Source organism: Chamaea fasciata, unplaced genomic scaffold (assembly GCF_029207755.1).
Source record: "Chamaea fasciata isolate MVZ Bird 193981 ecotype frontalis unplaced genomic scaffold, bChaFas1.0.hap1 SCAF_8, whole genome shotgun sequence".
NCBI classification, from domain to species: domain Eukaryota; kingdom Metazoa; phylum Chordata; class Aves; order Passeriformes; family Sylviidae; genus Chamaea; species Chamaea fasciata.
The window spans coordinates 29825666-29846943 of NW_027094093.1; the positions used below are offsets into that span (position 1 = coordinate 29825666).

The following is a 21278-nucleotide window of genomic DNA, read 5'->3' on the forward strand; positions in this document are numbered from 1 at the left end:
ATTAACTCAAACAAGGCTATTAACTCCCAAAGGTATTTTTGGAACTTATCTCTATGCTACTTGTCAAGTTAGCACTGTCATGTATTATTGCTTACAAACAGTACATCATCATATGCCTTCTAACAGAGCAGTACTGTGATCAGTTCATATTTACAGGCTTTTCTGTGTTTTTAAACAAGTTATAAAAACATTACATACTTTACAGACAATACAAATACTCAAGTCAAACAAATGGAATGCATAACAATAAGAAACGTCATAAAGGAAGACTGACATAAGTCCTTGATTGTCAAGACACATTTATATTTATATATAAACTCTAGCTGTGCAGAATCAAAGATTCAATCATAGGTACATCCTTATTTGATAAATCATATTTACAGCATGATATTGCATAAAAAAATAAAATAATGTTGTTTACACAATATTACCTTTCCATCCATTGGATTAAGGAAAGCAAGAAACAACTCTTAGAAATGTTTGCTTGCCTCAGTTTGTGTTTCCTACCAAAAGATGTAATTTTAAAAAGGAAACAGAAGATTTTGTATGTTGAGTAGAGCAAAAGCGACTATAAATTTATTTCCCTGACACAAAGCAAATTGAACTTGAACAGAAGTTTAAATTTCAAATTAAAGACATGTCTTTTCATTAACAGTAACACTTTCTTAGTGCTTGTCCTTTGCAAAGTGAGTTTCAGCTAAATGCATTACATGCCTAACATAAACATGCATTACCCTAAGTCCAATGAACTTTCAAAGTTACAAGGCTTCATTTTAGTAAAACATTTAACTCTAAGAACCTATAAAATTATTCATTTGCTTCAGTACCAACCATGTAATTTGAAAGTTCACATGTGTACTGATACCGACTGCATAAACATATTTCTGCCTGTTAACATTTCCAAACGGATTCCCAGGAGTATTAGGATTTTCCCTGTGATTTGTAATGGTATTAAAACAAGCAAATAAAGAATAAAAATCAAAGCTCTCAAAGCCAAGAAAATTTAGTTAGCAAATATACATACGTAATGTAATCCAATGCTGCAAAATTCAGAGTGAATTCATCCAAATATTCTGGTTCATTTCAAATAGTTACTACATATGATACAAATACTATAAAAATATTCTGATCAAGCATGGAATATAACGTAGCTGTTCAGGTGGAAAGTTTTCATAGGAGAACATGAATACTTCGGAATAAACTCCAAAAGTTACAGTAGAACCCCAATAATTCGCAGCAATGCCTTAGAAACCCTTTACAAATTGCAATTTTGAAAACAGTGAGGAAGCAGGCAACAAAAGCAAGGATGTCACATCACAAAATGTACTTTGTTCATTTATTTTGACAACTGCAATTTAGTTTTCAATACTCCTTCTACCTCCCAGTATACTAATATAGATGCTGTAGTATACTTGGGTGAAGTAGTACAGTATTATTGTGTGAGACCTTGCTACAGTACTTTTTAGACCATTGCAGAGAGGTGGGAAAGGACCATGAGGGAAGTAGAAACCTGTCAGATGCTCTGTTTAGAGGTCAGCGAATTAGCAAGATTTTACTGTACTTCTCAATTAACAATGAAAAGCTCCCATCATCCAAAAAAACTGACAAGTACAATATAAAAATAATACAAGTGTTATTTCACATGAATACTTTCTTGTCCTATTTTCTTCTTGAAACACAATTTTCCTAAAGACAACACTAGGAGACACAAGATCATAAACATGGTTCTTTTATCATCCAATTTAAATTGTTCATGTTGTTATTCGTAAACCAACATACAGTAATACATATGGTTAATCCTTCTCCCCAAAACTTGTCATTTATGATTAATTCATTCTCAAATCAAATGAAGAAAATGTAAATGCCTATTAGTATACCATTACAAGCTGATTCCTTCATTGTCTGTTATATTAATGGTAAAACATATCAAAAGATTCATGCTAAAAGGGACACTGTCAAGTAATTTTGGACCAAAATATGGCCTATTAATAAGTGCATGTGTGTGTATATATATATATATATATATATATGTATTTTGTACATATCTATATATATATAGATAGATAGGTGTAGAGAGAGAGAGAGCTTGGTAATAAATGTCATCAATTTCCTCTTTTTAAGAATTATCATTGCGCTATCACTAGTAGATATCCCCAAAAATTCCACCTTACACACACACACAGATCTGGTGCTCGCATGACCTTTGGGTAGGAATGGCTGCTGTTAGCTCAGGGGACTCTCCACGCTCACCCCAGCCTTTATACTGACAGCACAAGAACAGAACAGACAACCAGACATACACAGAAAACTAACAAAAATGACCAGATCAACATGAAGAGTGTGCATCTGCAGCAGATTAAAAGCAGCAAGATGTGAGCAGTGAAAAATGTTATTAAATAATGCCATTAAACAAGCAAGAGCTTTTAAAAGAACTAAACCACCCAGAACTACATAAACACTTCTTCCAGGATAAAAGGGGATGTACTCAGGAAATCACAGCAGTGTATTTGGCTAACTCCTCCAGTGCAGAAAGCTTCAAGCATCAGCAGATCAACTACTCACACCACTGCTTTAATTGTACACATGGAAGAACCCTACAAGACAGTCCCTGTGGCTTAGATGGGACTTCACAGCCTGTCCTAAGGCACAGAGTGCAGCTGGAATGGCTCAGCAGCAGGCTAGGGAATGAGCTGTGATGTAAGGAATAGCAGTTCCTCTGGTGATCCCCATTTGGCTGCAGGGAAGAGCAAGTTCCTTCAGTCTGTGCAGCAGCCTGCTCCCTCACACACCCTCAGAGCGATTCCCAAGTGTGACCATGGCATGGGAGAGCCACTCCCTCTGAGTCCTCAATCGCATTCTCACACCAGAGTGTCAATGCAGTAACTTTTTTTAAATAAAGCTGAGCCAGTCCCCTTCGGGAGAAGGAGGCTTCATTCCTCTTACCTCCCTAGGGGCCCACAGCAGTGCTGTAACACAGTAATAACCCAGCCTTTTTTTTTTCTTTTGTTCTTTGCTATATTTAACAAATAGTACAGTTGCCATCTCCTTGCAATATCAGGACATATGAACAAAAGTGCCAGCACAGTATTATTCAGGCACCACAAGCTAGGATGTCATGGAAATGAACACTGAAAACAAAGTATGCCTTACAAGAGGTGGTTTCCTGGGATATAGGGGCCTTTTATGCTATTTCTGTACAACACAGAATGGAAAGTCAAAAAACCAAATTGACCATAAAGGAGGAAAAACAGAGAGACCACTAATCAGTTTAAAAATATTCTTTCAAAGAAATTTCTTCACATGTATCATTAATAATCCATAAGGAATCTACTTTTCTCCCTTGATGCCCACTCTTTTCAAGTTGTGGCCAAATATTCAGACAAAATTACTGGTAAGTCATAGCATGCTGAAATGCCTTACTGTACTACACAAAGGGTCAACAAATCAAAAGAGCCTGCTTTCTTATACAAAAGTATTAAGAAATTAGTTTATATAAACTGTATTCTTGCCAACAGAAGAAGCAGGCTATGGATAATGAATGCCCTTTCTCCCTCAACTGTACCAAGTGAAGTTAGTGCTGTAGTAGTGCTACCACATGGGAAAAGACAAAAGTGGGATCAGTTTCCTGGTAATGAAAATTCAGAAAAATATTGCTACTGCTTTGGTAAGAGGTGGGAACTGTTCCAGGTCCTGCTCAAGTCCTTTCTTAAGAGACAGGATATATTTTAGCCCCTTGAGATGCAGCCTTTTCTCCTACCTGATGGCTTTGTCTGAGAGACACTAGCTAGCAACAGTGGTCTAAAAACCTGGATGAAATCCTATTTAAAAAACCACCATATACACACCTACCTATATGTGTGTGTGTGTGTGTGTGTGTGTGTGTGTGTGTGTGTGTGTGTGTGTGTGTGTTTTTTCCCTGGTTAATCAGCCTACACGAGGCTTAAACTGCCTTGAACTACAAGACAGTGTCCCTTTAGGGAAGGTGCAATAGAATGAACATACAGTTCAAAAATCTGAAACTTGTTAACTTAAACTACACAATAGTTAGGCTACTCAAATCTTACCACCTTAAAAATGCACACAGAACTACTTATCGTACCATACTGTATACTTCAAGACAAAGTACTATTCAAAAAAAAATATTCATGGTACAGGGATAAACTTTGCAGTTTATTTATACTGTGAAATGCAAAGAAAACTCCTGATCACTCTCCTAGGCTGGAAAAAGAAATCCCGTCATTCACCAGTTTGGATTGGTAAAATTGTAGTGACTTTTACTAAGCAAACACTAAAAAATAGGGAATTTGAATGCCCACTTCTTCAGCTTTCGGGGATACTTCAGAAATTTAATAATTGGAATTGTCAAAATTCTAGACAGAGAATTAAAACAGTTTTTACAGAAGCTAAAAATACCCAATCTCAAGTATACCGAAAAGAATTACTGGAGCTGCTGTATGAGATGAAAATGATGCAACCGTATCAAACCTAAACATCTAAAAATGGTTTTTATTTTTTGAGAAATCAAAAACTATAAAGTTGGCTAAGTGCTCTATGTTAATCGTTATGAATATGTAGGGTAAGGTACAATTAAGCTTTTACATCTTGGAATACACTGTTTGTGTAAGCACTTTGCAATTGGGAATGTCATCTACAGAGTACTTTAACTAAAACTTCAAAATCTTGGTTTCTGCATATGAAAAAGTCATTAAAAAGTTACATCTAGATTCAGCTGTACAAAGAAATACACATTACTTCGGGAATGAAGTAAAGGCTTTAGCAGTTAGGCATTTTGCTTAAAAAAGTGTTTAAAGTATTTTAAATTAATTAGACTTTTAAATAGTAGAGTTAGTCTATCAGAATTCACTTTCTTTCCCTCCAAACACAACTCAAGGTAATGCAAAGCAGAAATGAAGGGCACATGGTCTAAAATTATTTTTGAGAGAGACGGGAGATTTTTCTAGAAAATGCTTTCTTTTAAAGCCAAATTTGTTTGACTTCTGAAACGTACGTGTTTGTTCTGTGTGTTTAGTACACGTTGATTCCCTGCTGAAGAGCAATGACTATGCTGACAAGCTTAAAAATGACAATGTGAATAGTATCAGACAATAAACTGTCCTCCCAAAGCATACACGGAAACCAGCAAGGAAACAATCATGGGGGAAAGTCTTACCTGGGGATTTTGTTTATTTTAAAATTTCAAAGAAGGTAAAATATTTTCTGGATTCAAACAAGTGAATAGTAAACTGCCTTTGATAGGGGCACCAACATCAGGCAGTTCAATGACTGATGGCTAACGAAAAAAATTAAAAAAAAAAAGAAAAAAGAAAAAAAGAAGCAGTTATTGGTCTTGCTAATATCAGCTTACTTTTGTTTTAACATAGCGCTCTTAAAAGCTGTACAGAACTCCATCTTATACAGAGCAACCCCCTTTTGACAAATGTGTTCTAAAGTGCCAGTATTATTTACAAAGATTTCTTAGCCAAAAGTCTGGCCCGTTGTGGCATCAGGTGAAGAAGTCATCCCAGCTCTGCTATCATTTACATTCACCAAGGGAAATTCTGGGAAATCAGCACTTGTCCCTGGTCCCCGAAGGTTCACCTGTCCATTGGCAGTGCTAAACTGAGAGGATATTCCAGCTCTTGCCCCATGGTACTGAGCTCTAAAGGGCTGCTCAAAGGAGCTAATTTGATATGCTTGATGAACAGACTGTGCCTCTGCTTTCTTCTGAGAAGTTACTTGATCCAAGAAGTCCTGTGTAGAGGAGGAAGAAGAATGATTTGCCTCATCACCTGAAAAGGGAAAAGGGTGCTGAGAATCACCAACCATTAGTCCAAAGTGAGACTTGTCTGGAGTTGTTCTTAATGGAGAGTTCATTCCCGACCGAAAGCTATTGACGGGTATAGATGTGTAGACCTTCTCCATGGAAGGAAATGCTGGCTGGGTTGTAAGAGTCTGGTTATCAGTCACAAAATTAAGGCTCGGGTTGTTCAAATAGGCATCATTTTGGCTAGTTCTGTCCAAAGCTTGTTGTAAAAACTTTGAATATTCTTGTAACATACTAGCTTTATCTGATGAGGAAGCTTGAGAGCTTGTTCCAACCGTCTCAGATTGGGTCACCTCAGATACTTCAGTGGAATTGATGGATATACTGGAGGTCACTTCCGTGTCAGCCACACTGAAAGAAATCTCATGCTGTCCATTAGCCTTGTGTGAATAATGATCTAACAGAGTTTGCAGTACCTCATCTGGAATGACATTTTTGTCATGGTTACCTTTAATTTCAACATTCAGTGCCTGTGTGTCTAGTATTGAGGCTGTAGCAGTTTCATCAATGACACTGGCCACAGCTGCCTGCGTTACTGAAGGTTGAGATGCTATGGTACTTACATTCAAGGCATATTCTCGACTGTTGTTACTAGCTGCTTGTAGATACCTCTTTTTCTTTAAAAACTGCATTGCATCATCGTAATTAGTGCTGCTGTGTACAGGTTTACTGGGCCCTTCCTGTAATGTGTCGACTTGATCAATGTCAGCATTACCTTCAGAGTCCAGTAAACTTTGCTTATCCACAAGATCGAAGGCATACTTTGAAACCTTGCTGTCTTCGTATGTAGATAAAGGTGAAATGGTTTGACTTTGCTCAAGTGGCTGCTTTAGACTCCTCTTGTTGACCTTTTTGAGAACGAGCTTCGGCGGGTGTATTTCTCCAGAATTTGCTTCCTCTAAGTGCGATCCACCGACCGAAGAATGTGGCATCTCAACAGCATATTCTGCTACCATATATTCATCTTTTACTTTAGTACTAGAAGAGTACAAAGGCAAATAGTCATTTTTGTCCTTCTTGTGATCCGATTTATCTGTACTTTCCTTATCCCCAGATTTTGTTTTCTCTGTTTTCTGCCTTTTCTTCTTTGGCAAGGAGCTGTCTTTCAGAGGCGTAGAGAAACCGGAATCTTCCTCCGATGGCAAAAAGCCAACTTTGGTGGCACTTCTGTTGGGTTTCTTCTCGCGGTTCTCATGGCACATACGTTTGTGTTTCAGCACACGGTCGGTTCTGGAGAAATACTGGAAAAGATGATGGTGCTGGTTAGGATTATTATTATTATTATTATTATTATTATTATTATTATTATTATTATTATTATGCTGCAAAAATAAATATGTTAGCAGAAAGAAAAGAAACCTTTCATTCTAACGAATTTACTCCATGATTCACCCTCTTCATCAATTTCTAATGAAGAGTCAAACAAGAGTACACAGTCAATAAAATCAAGCACAGCCAGCTTTGACTCTGCTCAACCTGCGCACCAAGATAGCCCATCTTCACAGAAAAAGCATTCATTATGTATTTATTTGTAAAAAATGGAGAAAGTCTCATCTGCAGTTGGGGAATTGACTGGTGTTTTGGTTTTCAATCACAGAAGATTTCACTTAGTCATCTTACCTGCAAACAATATTCACACTGGTAAGGCTTCTCTCCACTGTGAGTTCTTTTGTGCCTTTCCATGTGATACTTCTGAATAAACCTCATACCACATTCATCACAACGAAATGGCTTTTCACCTGATAAAAAACACATAGCAATATTAATCTAAAAGAATAAATCAACATTTTTCCATAAAATTACCAGGTCAGATACTACATTCTCTCTTAGAAGCAGTAAAAGCATTTAGTATACTGCTATTGAAAAACCACATAGGGCTTGCTTACATCATTATTTTTTCAATACTCAGTTGCTGATGCCTCAAATTACTTTAAGCTTTTATGCTAAAAAAAACCCCTACCTTTAAAACTAAATCCTTACTCCTCTTTCTAATGCAGGTACAGGTATGTCTTACATCTAACAAATTAGGAACTGCAAAGGTGGTCTTCCTGAATTGTTGCTACAGTACGCATTTTTTAGGGCAGACAACTGTATAAAAATACCTCAGTCCTCTCACTAATTCATTAACTCAAACCCATCCATTCCTTCCAGGAAAGAACTAATGCATTTCCAAACTCTAATAGAACATTTTGGAAGGTGCTTTCTATTTTTCCATGTTTTTTCCCTTATCTGCATGTGGAATTGAGAGAACTGCTTTGAAAAAGTCCTACTATTTTGACTGAAAACCAAATTTATTTCTTTTTTTAGGAAGTAATTTAAAATATTTTTTAAATTAAGTAAAAACCCCAGAAACCTCTGTAGCAAAACTGGTGTTTGCATACTTACAGGTCTCTCATTTTGGTTGTTTTGTTTGCTTGTTTTGGTTTCCAGTTTTTTTCTTTCAGGAAATACTCATTCAGACAATATGCACTGCCCTGAATCCATCTTCAATTCTCCCCCTTATTTTTCCTCACAAAGAAACCCTGTAACGATCCTTTCTGAGCAGGGAGTACCTCTATTTTTATTTCTTGTACCTTTTGCCTTACATCTTCCCTCTGATATTTTTCTCTATGTTTCTCTGACAAAACCTAAAAATGTCAAATGCATTGAAAAGTTAGTTTTGCTTTTATATAAGTTCACTATTATTTACTAGAACTCACCCTGAACAACAGCGATCTCTCCTCTTAGTATTTACTATGAAATCATTTGGACTGACAAGGAGGTCAAGGATTGTCTTGGCAGCATCTATCAAGACCCTCTTTGTTCTGGATACTGCACTGCACTGATTTTTGGGATATGAACCATTTATGTCTTGTTTCCAGAAATATGCAGACTACTGCTATTTTCTGAGGTAGTCTTATTCTTACCAATTATGTTATGAACTGTTGAATTACCAACAATTAGTTGTTAAAGTTTAAAACTTTAAATTAATAGATTTTATTGTTTAAGATGTTGACAGAGTTTTTATTTTCCATTGAAAATAGAGAAATTTATCCGCATTCTTCTACAAATGGGAATACAGTACCTTAAAATAAGGTTCCAGTATTTATAGAAACCAGAATGGAAAATATCTGTATCGCCCACACATGTGCTCCTAGTCAGATCATTAATGCTCAGAGTTTCAACTTCCTTAATTCCAAGCAATTTCTAAATCTCTCTTTGTAAGCCTATGTCCTATTTCCAATTATTAATTCTTACCTCTCCATGTGGCTTCTCAGCCAATCCCTTTCTTGGATGAAATTATTCCAATTTATTCTCTCCTAAATCAAATTATCTCCTCTCCTCAGATCTCTCAGCTTCCATCAGTTCTTTTTCTACAGGCTCACAACCCCAGCGTTCTATATCTCTTCTTCCACTTGACTTAGAGAACTTTACCATTTCTTGCTTATTAATAAGCACCATAAAATTTTGCTTTTTTTTTTCAACATCCCTTGTTAACTTATAACACCTATCATATCATTCCCTCCCTCTCATCCTGTCTATAAGCAAATCCTCCTTTCTGGCCTGTTTCTTAACTTTGAAACTCCAGGTTCATTCTTCATGTTCTCTTTATTTGTCAGGCACCCTCACAAACTATGGTGCCTTACTCCCAACAAGCCTGTTCAGACTTTCTGAATCAAATTCCAATCTTAGCCTTCCATTTTCAGGATGCTGCGGCAAGACATTTAGTCCTCATTGTTCTTGTTTGATACATGGGAACTCTTCTATTCCTGAAGACTACTACTTAGTCCTTGCTATTTACTGTTTTCTTTCCCTTTGCTCCACTATTCTACTTTGAGGTTTTTTAAATTGCCCCTTCAAACAGCTCTCCTTGCTTTCATGCTACCTTAGATTTATTTAAGAGAATGGAGTGGCTATTTGGGTTGAAAACTATCCTGAGCCTTAAAGCAAGATAGCTGAGTCCTGTTCTGGCCTTGAACAGCCCTCTAAGGAGCCATCCTGCAATCCCAGGAAATGCAGAACACTTCATTAATACACTTACCTGCAGTCTTACACTCATTTCTGTAAGTGAATGCACACAGAGTTCCTTAACATTTTCCTACACAACCTGGCTATTTGCTGGCAGAAGACTCCCCAGCTACCTATTCCCATTTCATGTCTTAAACAGGGCCAAACAGGGGTCTGTGGTTTTTATGTAGATAACAATCACCAGCTATTTTGGAGACTTTTAGGGCACATATAAATGCACTGCTGGCCATGCCTTAACAAGGAGAAGAATTTGGGGACACTGCCCTGGAGTTAACTCAGCACAGTACAGAAAATAACATTTTTCAGTAGAATTCCAGAACACTCTGAAAGTAAGATTAAGAAAACCTTTGTGAAACTGACACCATACTTAATTTTGGCTTTCATCTTCATATGGAAGATAATGTTAGAAAAAGATTAAAAATTAATATGAAGATAGGCTTCCAGTAATAATTTCATCCTAGCAGAAGCCTGAAACTTCAGATGCCTTCCGCAATTTTGTTGTACTTTTCAAACAGGATCTATTGCAAATGGAGGAGATCATTAATAACAGCCTTTTGATGATGCAAGGAGAGTCCAGGACACATTTTTCTGAAATGTCCTGGCGAGTGAGAAAGAATCAGATGTATAAAAAACCCTCAAATTTTAAAAATATAAAGAACAATTAAGGTATTACTTATGAGAACAGCCCATGTGTTGTGTCTGTGTTTCCAATCTATTAAAACCAAGTAATAGAGCTACTCATCCAGTGCAGTACAAATATTATGTGTATGAAGGCTGTAACAATTATAAACCCAGGCATTTCAAAATCTAAACAGACAAAAAACAAAATATAAAAAACAAAGAAGGCAATAAAAAAATCAGCATGACTGAATAAGAAGGCACTTGAATTGTTAGCCCAAATGGTGTTTTACTTTTTTTTATGTAATCTTAGTTTTTGTGTTTAAAATGGAAAATAGGGTGGCTTACACAATTAGGACACATGAACACATGAGTGAGTAAGGTATATAGAAACATTTCTAAGCAAAAAAGTAAGCAGACATATTTGAAAAAAAAGAAAAAAAAAAAAAGGACATTCAGCATCTTCTCCAACCTCATAAACTGAAAATATTTGCATACCAGTGACTCTTCCCTCTCTTACAACTAAAATAGCAATTTTCTGTATCATTAGGGACAAGTTTAGCAGCAGGGTTCCAACACTGCTGCCCTCCTCTACACACAATTAGAAGCAAATTTTGTATTAATGCAATGTCTGCTTTTAGATGCAACTGTTTAATTATTTACACAGAATAAGGGTGTTCATTGATTGCTTCCTAACTCCCTCACAACATTTCCTTTGAAGGAGTGGCTCAGAGAACTAAAGTCAGACTGGAAATAGCTGCGGCACCTGTAAATTGGGGGCTTGTAACAGGCATAAAATGTTACCTGTTACTGCTACTCTCTTTCATTTGTTTAAAATAAACTGGAAAATTTGATAAAAAACCTTTAAAAGAGTAAGAGATTTCCTGTTCCTCATCAGTATTTTGAACACTGTACAAAAGCTGGTGCTGAAAGTGGTCATCCATGGAGATAAAAATGCAAAATAAAAAAGTATTGAATGAAGTTAAGAAACATTTTTTAAAAGGGTATGAATAATACAAACAGCTCTTTACTTCCATCAAGGTAAAACAGACCCACTGCTCACCTTCTCATTAGAGAAGCAAGTTGAAAATTCAGCTTTTCTGGATGGGTTTAGTTACGCACCTCTGAACAACAGAGTGACTACACAAACAGCTAAGGGCCAGAAGTGAACACTGTCATACAGAGGTGAAAGCATAGACAGGTATGCAGAGTGCCAATTAGCTACACTGTAACTGGGTGACGCCAAAATTAAACATTAGTTAGATTCTTGTTAACTGAACAGCCTTCAGAAAAAATTTTGCCACTCCTGGAAGCTGAGTTTTATGTGTTTTCTCCGAAACATTACTAGCTGTCACCTAAGAAAATATCCATAATTCAACAATTTAAACACAAGCACCATCCTCTATTTTCTGAGAAACAACCAAACTATACCTCAGGATGCTGAGGAAAGGAGGAAACACAGTTATCTAAAAAAAGTCAGACAACAATATGGTTAATTAGTTAAATGGTACCTTTTTCTCTGCTAAACAAAGACTAGCATATGTAAGAGCTGGCATAAAAACCTACAATCCCATCACATCCACCCCCTCCCTCCAAAGCTTACAATTGACACAGATTTCTCATTAGAGCTAGAAGCTAAATTTTAAAAGATAATTAAATCAATTTATAAAATATTTTCAGTCAAGTGTTAATTAACTACATTGCCCAGACTCTCATTTTCAAAGCCACGTACAGGGAACAATCCTCATGTGAAAAAAAAAAAAAAAAAAAAAAAAAAAGGAAGAAGAAAAAGAAAAGAAAAGAAAAATCTTCCAAAAAATGTGAAGACTGCACTTAAATTTTTGCCTTTTTTTTTTTTTTTGGGTGGGGGGGGGGGGCGGTTGGGGGGCAGATAGATGGAAAAGACTGAATGAGCATTCCTTTCAGGAATAAGTGTCTACACAAAGTGAAGGCAGCATGGTTCACCAATTCAGAGCCAGAGGAAAGACTAGGAGCAGAACAAAGACACTGGACAGAAGAATGGAAGACTCTTCTGTGGCTGACTGGCTGAGGGAAACCTACTTAGTCTGGACTCATGGCAACCTAGGATACAAAAATCCCATAAACAACAGGGCATTTGTGCATGTAACTCTCTGTACACTGCTCTGAAAATTCATTTTGGAGAGTTTTTCTCCTTCTCAACCCTTACACATGCACACACTGCACTGCGTGTTAGTAGCTTTCATATCCATTTAAATGCTACAGCCAAGAAACACTGTGCACATTCACCAGCTCTGCTTTTCTGAAAAAGAGGCTGAGAAATTGGCATCTAGTCCAAAAGGGACCATATTACAAAATATTTAAAGAGGGATTGAAAGGCCATGCACCAAAATGCCAAAAACCCGCTGAAACCAAACCTGTTAAAGAATGTGGTTCTGTGTGGTGCAATAAGATAAAAAAATAAATATATATAAACTACTCTCTTTGGCTTAAAGCTTTGGGCCTTATTTGACCTATACTGCATGTTTTTAAACTAAGACTCTTCTTTTTAGAACAGTTCTGAATTAAACCCAAAAGAAGAAAAAAAAGTGAAAAGAAAATCTGATACTAATACCTTTGGGGTTAGGCATTTTGGCCATTTTAGTCCTGGCACTTTTCCATCAAATTCAAATAAAAACAAACAGACAAACAAACAAATAAATCTATGGAAATGTAATTTGAAAGTCCTCCTTGTCTGAATTAACTTGATACAACAAAAGACAGAACTGCTTAACGAACTTTGACTTTTATGAATGCACAAACTTCAGGATTTGCTGCTCTGGGGTTATTTATAGAAAACTACTTTCAGATCTCCTTACTGGACTTCATACTCATTTTACAGCCAAAAGAAAGTGGAACAAGTTGAAAGCACAAAACTAATTTCTTTTTAAAAGCTCTATAACTTTATAACATGTGTTAAATTAAAACAAACTACGACAGGGTTTTAGGCTGCATATTTATTACCAGAAACCTTGCCTGAGTGGGGAAACAGTTTTTAAGCACGCCAGTAAAGATACTCAAGGCACTATACTCACCAGTATGAATCTTCTCATGCCTCTGTAGCAGGTACTTCTGTATGAAACGCATGTCGCACTGACTGCACTGAAATGGTTTTTCACCTTGAACAATATAATTCCACATCCATAAGTTAATAACTACACACTGTTGTTTGTGACAACTATTTTCGAGGAATATTAAAATCTCTACTAAAAACACCAGCATCTGAGCGAATTCCAAAAATACCCTGATACCAAAAAACATTTGCCTTACTACGTATATGAACTGCACAGTTCTCTCCATGATCCTAAGAGTCACATTAAGACTAGCACGGAAGAGTGATCTGGAATGGCTGTAATTTCCTCATGAGCAAGATCAATCAGGATGCTGGCATGGACTGCATTCAGGATACTGGCAGGCTATTATAACAGTAAGTACCTTTTTCACTTCTCCGAACACAGAGATACCTCATCAGGCAAATAAGCAGCCGCAGCACATTTTACAAAGGGGTCAATTTTTGGCACTTAGGCTACAAGTCAACCCATTACTTTCTGATAAAGAAAGAAAAGAAACCTTGTAAACAGTTAGCTCTTCAGTTTATTAAATATATGTTGATTTTTTTTTTTCTGATATTCTTTTGACACTTTGGTGCATGGAATCTCTAAGCTTAGATGCCAAGTTAGCTACACTCTTAAAACTGAAATTCGCATAGAGCTGAAAACATTTTTAACATAAGTAAACAACTCTTTATATAGTAGAAAAGACAAATTTGAAGTCAAGCAGTACCTGTATGAATGAAGACATGTCTCTGTAAATGGTAGTTGGTTCTAAAGGCAGCATTGCAATGCTCACAAACATGAGATTTGTGGGTTTTCAGACCAAGTGATCCATCCTCATTTATTGTAAGGATCTATTTTAAAAAGAGTAAAATTTGTTCTCACACTACCCTCTAAAGATGTCTTATTAACTACAAAAAAAAAAACATTAATTTTTTTGATGCAGAAAATGCAAATATTTCAGGTAAAACAATGCTAATTTCTACAGAACTATGCGTTAAGCTTCTAATACACATATCCAATTGCAGTCCAATCCAACTTGTGTTTCGTTGTGCATTAAGAGATATTTCAACAGGACGGAGACAAAAGCAGCTCATGGAAAATCAGCATAGAGCTTCCCTAGGCACAGCTGAGTCACTTTACAGGCTACTGTTTATTTTGTCCGTCTGTTGGAAAGGATGCAAAGCAATCAAACCACTCCTGGGCACTAAGCCATGGACAATTGTATTTTAAAGCAAAAGTGAAAAATTATATTCTTTTTTTTCAAATCACAACTCTAAATGTTTGCTAAAAATCATTAAAGCTTAACCAGAATAGTCATATATATTATCTACATCTATATAATACCAATAGTCTCATGGGTAAAGTTGCATTTTAAAAACCAAAATCCCAAAGCCAAACAACCAAGAGAATAGTATTATTCTTCTCCCCTTTCAGGTTTTTCACTCAATAAAGTATTGCTCACTTAATATACATATTAAAGCATCTCCTTGATGACTTCAACTTTCCACACTCAATTGCTTTGCTGTCAAACAAAGCTGCTATTTTCATATAAGGTTAAAAAAACTTAAATTAAAAAAATGCACCACATCTACCTTATTCAATAAAGCTAACCACAGGTTTTCTCTGATTTGTCAAAAAGAATAAAAATGGAAAACTAAACCAAAACCCAAAATCTCGACTATCTCTGGCAAGAGAATAAGAAAACCAGTAAATAAATTACATTTATAAAAGTCTTGCTTAACTGCAAACACAACTATAAAGAAGAGCTTAAGGAACCTTAAATAATACAGTTTAGTCCCTTGTTATTAACAGAAAATAAAAGTATGCTGGGAAAACACATCTGCAGCTTGATTAGCTATAGCATTTTATGCTTTATGATAATGACAGTGATGAGAAAGAGAGAGTCATTAACTGAGACAGTATCTCTGAAATAGTAGCAAATACTGTAGGATCTACTTAATTTTTAATTCTCCTGCATCAAAACAAGAGTGAAAGTCTCAGACTAACAAATTCTAGTGCATTCACTCTGAAGGACAAGTACATTCATACGTTTGTAAGATTGGTGTGTTACTGCTCCAGTCACAGATAGAGACAATTGTAAAGACTCTGTTCTGTAACATGATCCAGTTGATGAAGCCAACTGCGTCTTTAAAACAAATTTAAATACATGTTATGAAATGCTTTTCATATATTATATTGAAATTTTAAAATAATTGTGCAGAAAATACGCTTAATTTCATGGTTATCCTAAACCTGGGCTTTCTACTTAATCTACTCCTTGTACCACCTCTTAAATGATGAGAGTTAACTTTGTCAGAGCAGCTTCCCTAACCAAAGCAACAAAGAAGCTTGTGCATGTGTGTGTGTGTGCATGCGTGTCTGTCCGTGTGTGCACGTGTGTGTGTGTGTGTGGAGTAGGGAAGAGGAGACAGGAGCCATGACACCTTAATGACTTCTTCATTAGCTGATTACTGCATTGATAGAAAACAGAATTTGTAACGCTTCAGAATGTTAACTGACTTCCATTTGTCAGAGTTCCAGCTGCTGTTTGGATGGAAAATCAACCCCACTACTCTGGAGATACTGAAACTGCAGTAGGCTCTCACCTAGGTCAGTCCTTCAGCTTTTTTCTACTCTGCCTTTCTACACTGACAGGTCTGAAAAAGGGGAAGAGAGACTGAAAAAGAACCTGTTTAACAATTCTGCTGATCATTTTTCAATCTTTTGTCATCTCAAAAGACTACCTCTGGCAGACTGGGAGATAAAAAGGAAGCATGCAAGTACACGTCTGTAGAAAGAGGGGCACACGCCTCTTCTACCTTGCCATGTTTCCATGGAAGTGATCTCTGGATGTACTCAACCTAGATCTCCTTTTTCTCTCAAAGGGAGAAGTGAGAAAAAAATGCACAGCATTTGGAACTTGCTTCCACACCCAATCTGAAGCAATTTCTCAGCTTTCCAAGAATACTACAGGTGCAACCTTATTTGACAGTGCTTAGAGGAGGACTGGAGGGTCCTGCTCCCAGGGCAACAAAAAGGAGGTTTGGGAGATTCTCTTTCTATTATGGTGAGTTTTCCTTTGATGTACAAACAGTCTGGATTAATTTCTGAGTAGGCTTATTTTAATGCTGCTGTGTGATAACATATAACTGATTTACCTCTATCAGAGCAGCCTGCATATGTTCTATTTTAAGTCGGATGATTAATATTGATTTGGGGAATTACTAGAAGATATAACACTGCTACCTCATGAGGTGAAATGATTCTGGTTTTATCTGAAGTGCTTCTCAACAGAAGAAAATTGTTCTCAGACATACAGGGATACATACTCCTCATGAATGGATCTACGAAACAATTTTTTAAGTAACAAACCAGCAGCTAGGGTAAGAATCTTTTGATATAAATAAATACATATATGAAGATGATTATGACCACAGGAGTTTTCCCTACAAGTAAATTATTTTATATATATTAGTAAACTTTTTAGATTTTTCAAAACTACAATTTTAGTTTTCTTTTTAAAAACTTTTCACTACTATGCATGAAGCATATAAAATTAACAGGTTCACAGAAAAGCACAACTATTATTAGATAGATACAGAGTAATGATTTATAAATGGTCTACAAAGCTACTGACTCATAATTTAAAAAAAAATTTTTGGAGAGAGAACTGCCTGGAGAGACAGATGTTAAAATATGTCAAGAGTTCATGTTGCTAAAAGGAGTTCAAAGAAAAACACTGTTATATCAGTTTTGTTTTGGGTCTCTGGTGAACTTCAGAACTGCATCTTTACTGAGCAAACAAACAATTTCCAGCCTAACTAGTTCAAATGCTAATGAAATTAGTCATAGTCAACCAAATCTTCAGGTCCTTTTAATCTTGGTTTTGCCAAATCAATGTCTTACTTTTGCTGGTGAACGCTGTTTTCTTTTCTTCTTTTTCTGCAAATCTACTGGCTCTCGTATTTGTTTTTTGTCTCGTTTCTGTTGTTCAGATGCATCAGTAAAGGTAATTTCTTGCTTTACACTGATCTGTTAAGATACCAAGTGCCAGTTTCAGGTAAGGTTCTCACTACAGAAAAGCAATTTTTCAATTTTAGAAGATGACAAACTGCTGAAACAGAAAACCTTTTCCTAAGGGAATTATCTTCTGGCTTCACTCTTTCAGAAATTTAAGTGAAAGAATTAATATGTATCTTAAATAAAAAAGGGCACAGTTAATTTCCTCAGTAACATTTTGATGTATCCTTTCATTCATCTCCCAAGGTCTTTTTTCCTGACCTGTGGTGATTTTGAGATCAGTTCATGTTAAAATCACTTCCATCTGTAAAACCATTCAGTTTTTCATACCTATTTTACTTTAGTCCGTGCTGTTGTCAATGCAAGATTTAACGGAATAGTTTATTATATATTTAAGACAGAAGAATTTTTAAGAAAAAAAAAAAAAAAAGACCAGTTCTAATGAAGTTTTTGAAAAAAAAAAAAATTCAAAAATCTTGATCTAATGTGAACTTTAATGAAGACCATGATACTCTTACATTTTTCTAACACCTGAGCCACCTGATCTACAGCTAACAGAGTAGTGTTTTAACAGTGCTGTGTTTCTGAAGATTGTTCTTCACGTGTAAGGCTATCTACTTTTATAGTCCTGGTGATTGTCCTTTATGTTTGAAGGGTAACAGTGATGATGTGCTGCATTACAGACAGATGCTCTGTTTTCAAAAGGAAGTCATCTCTATGCTCTCTGGGAAAGCCACGGTATGCCTTCTATGAGATATCGTGGAGGGGCATATTTATGGTCATGTATGAAGTGTCACAGTCCAACCTGCAGTGTGAATGCAATTGCTAAAGCGTCCACATACCTTAAAAACATACAAGATGCTTCCTATAGCAAAAGCAACTAAACAGTACTATGAACAGCATAAACAGTATGCACCTTCTAATAACGCTATTTATTCCGGTTTGTAGTTACCCTTGAACATTAAATATCCTTAAAGGAACACATTTTAACGCTTTAGGTCTATGGTAACAGCCTGCTTATAAAATATTTATAAAACAGATACTTAAAGATTATACTTAATTGGCAAAATTTATCCACAGCCAGAGGCAAATGACATAAATATTTTGATAATCAAAATCCAAACAAGCAATTAATAGATTCTTGCCAGAGTAGGATTAGGCTACCAGATCAAGCTTCCTAGTAATCTCTCCAATATTTCACAAAGAAATTGCTTACAGGGACATTAACAGCATACTGCAGCCCTTGAGGAAGTCTATCTTGCGCATCCATTTCATCATCATTTTTTACCGTCTCCTCATGGACCATGAGTTCATCATGTGAAATCATCTCCTGCTGTCGAAGTTCACTTTCCTGTAACACTTCATCTGTTGCAAGAATTTCTTGGTGTGGCATAGTCCGATCTTGAAGCACTGCCTCTTGCCGTTCTCTCGATACTCCAGACTGGTCAGATACTGCACCCATCCCTACCATAGCCCTGGATGACTGCATCTGGTCTATGCCACCACATTTAAGAAATAATCCTCCCAGCTTGTCTTCAATGTTCATTCTTAAGTGCAATTACCTACAAAGAAAGTTTTAATAGTAAACATCTACAATTGGTGCGCTCGCTTAAAATTTTTTACTTAAAAACATTTTATAAGAACTTGAATCAGTACTCAACAAACACACATGCAGTCCTAAAATTGATACTGAGTAAGAACCAGAAGTTGGATATCTTGGAGGAATGTCAAAAGATTCTCCTTCTGCACATCTGCGTGCACACAACTGAACACTTTCAAATAAAATATTTCAAATCAGTGCTTCTGACTACTGGCAAAATTATGGTAATTAAATGATGCCCAATTCCTCCTTCTCATTCCTTAGAAAACTTCTCATTTTTTTCCTGAATGCCCTCTTTGCTCTGTTCTCTTTTTCCATTTTGACTGTCTTTTACAAACACCTCTTTCATACTGGTCCTGTTCTCCCTACTTCCTTGTCCCTTCAGTGCCCTTCCACGGCTGCTACCCCAGGGCATTGCAGCTCCAGGAACATCTTAACATCCACAAGTGAGAGAAAACTGGGCTGCATCCAAAGCAGCAGTTGAGGGAGGTGATTCTGCCCCTCCACTCCACTCTCCTGTGGCCCCACCTGCAGTGTTACATCCAGCTCTGGGGCCACAACACAACAAGGATGTGGATATGCCGGAGCAAGTCCAGGGGAGGCAAGGAAAATTATCAAAGGGCTAGAACATCTCTGCTATGCCAACAGGATGAGAGAGGAGGCTCTGGGGAGACCTTACTGCAGCCTTTCATTACTTTAAAAGGAAGCTTTTAAGGTAGTGAAAGAACTTTTTAGCAGAGCCTGTTGCAACAGGACAACAGGTAATGGTTTAGAACAGAGAGATGGTCAATTTAGACTAGATATAAGGAAGAATATTGTTACAATGAGGGTGCTGAAACACTCTCACTGTAACAATAAATAATAAATAAACTGGCACAAGATGGCCAGAGAGGTGGTGGATAAACAGGAAAACATTCTAGGCCAGGTTGGATGAGGCTGAGCAACCTGATTTAAGTGAAGATGTCCCTGCTCATTGCAGGGGTTTGGACTGGATGGCCTTTAAAGGTCCCTTCCAACCCAAACTGTTCTGTGATTCTATGAAAATGCAACTTTATAGCTAAAGCTCTACATGAAATAAAGATTAAAGAGAGGTCAAAACTGCTCATAAAAGACATTCACTTTCACACCCACTAAGCAGGAGCATTAGTGAGGAAATATAAATTCCAATCATGAAAAGCAATACAATTCACAATATTCCAGCAAGTATCGTGACACTATTAAATGGTTTTTAGCACAGAGCAGGAGGCTTTTGTGAAGCTGGAAGTGGCAGCATCTTCTCATTCTACTAATAATTATATATGCAAGATAGTTCTAGGACTCTTCTTCTCCTTGGCACACTGGATGCCCAGTCACAGCAGTTTCATTCACCCTATTCCCCAGGTCCATAACCCCTACTACTCATTCCTCAGTGCTCCTTGAGATAGACACACCAACAGAAAGACAGACAAACAGACAGACATCTTTCCTCCATCCTTCTATGTCCACACAGCCAGAGAGCAGAGGCAAGACACACACAGGCCACAGCAGACACAGGGGTGGGAGCAGAGGCACAGTGAAGTTGGACAACACACAGAGGCCCAACCCAAAGCACCAGATGGGACCTTGGGCAGCATCACGACATCAGCAGCACCTTTGATTTTGATGCATCCAGAGTTAGGACACAGGTGTGATGTGGGTATATTGCTAGACATCAGCTTCAAATTCCATCCCCCTGAGAGTGCAGCACGGAGAAAGGATCCACCTACAATTTAAGTCTAAACTCAGAAGCTACGCTGCTGCCGCAACAGCTTGCAATGACAATTCATAACCAAAGAAATCAGGTCTCTCTACAGGTTACATCTGCAGAAATCAGGTCTCTGCCTAAAGCCAGCAGGGCCACCATGCTGTAGAACTGCACCACGACAGCCCCCTCCTAGCCTAACAGCCTGCCAACATGCAAAAATCTCCATCAAACAAATGTACCTCAAATGTGTAAATTTCCATATTTAGTTGGATCCATTTTATCACTTTCTAAATAATTTTCTTCTCTGGGAATATATTTCAGAACTTCTCAATGTATCTAAACATTTGTGAACCTTTCTTTATATTAAACTACACTGAGTTTACAAAATAAATAGTGGTTTCTTTTTAGGTG

The 21278-nt window shown here is 36.9% G+C and overlaps 1 protein-coding gene across 2 annotated transcripts in view; it reads right to left on the bottom strand.

The window, feature by feature from the left end:
• Nucleotides 1–540: 540 nt before the first annotated feature.
• The window catches only part of ZNF148 (zinc finger protein 148), a 39355-nt gene continuing 18617 nt past the window's right edge, over nucleotides 541–21278 (bottom strand). For both annotated transcript variants that reach the window (XM_066190296.1, XM_066190297.1), the window contains exons 2-7: nucleotides 18761–19106; nucleotides 17431–17556; nucleotides 14252–14375; nucleotides 13504–13587; nucleotides 7445–7563; nucleotides 541–7065 (exon numbers count right to left, since the gene is read on the bottom strand). In XM_066190296.1, coding sequence (XP_066046393.1) covers nucleotides 5476–7065; nucleotides 7445–7563; nucleotides 13504–13587; nucleotides 14252–14375; nucleotides 17431–17556; nucleotides 18761–19090 — 2373 coding nt within the window. In that variant the 5' untranslated portion in view covers nucleotides 19091–19106 and the 3' untranslated portion in view covers nucleotides 541–5475. The remainder of the gene's footprint in view (nucleotides 7066–7444; nucleotides 7564–13503; nucleotides 13588–14251; nucleotides 14376–17430; nucleotides 17557–18760; nucleotides 19107–21278) is intronic.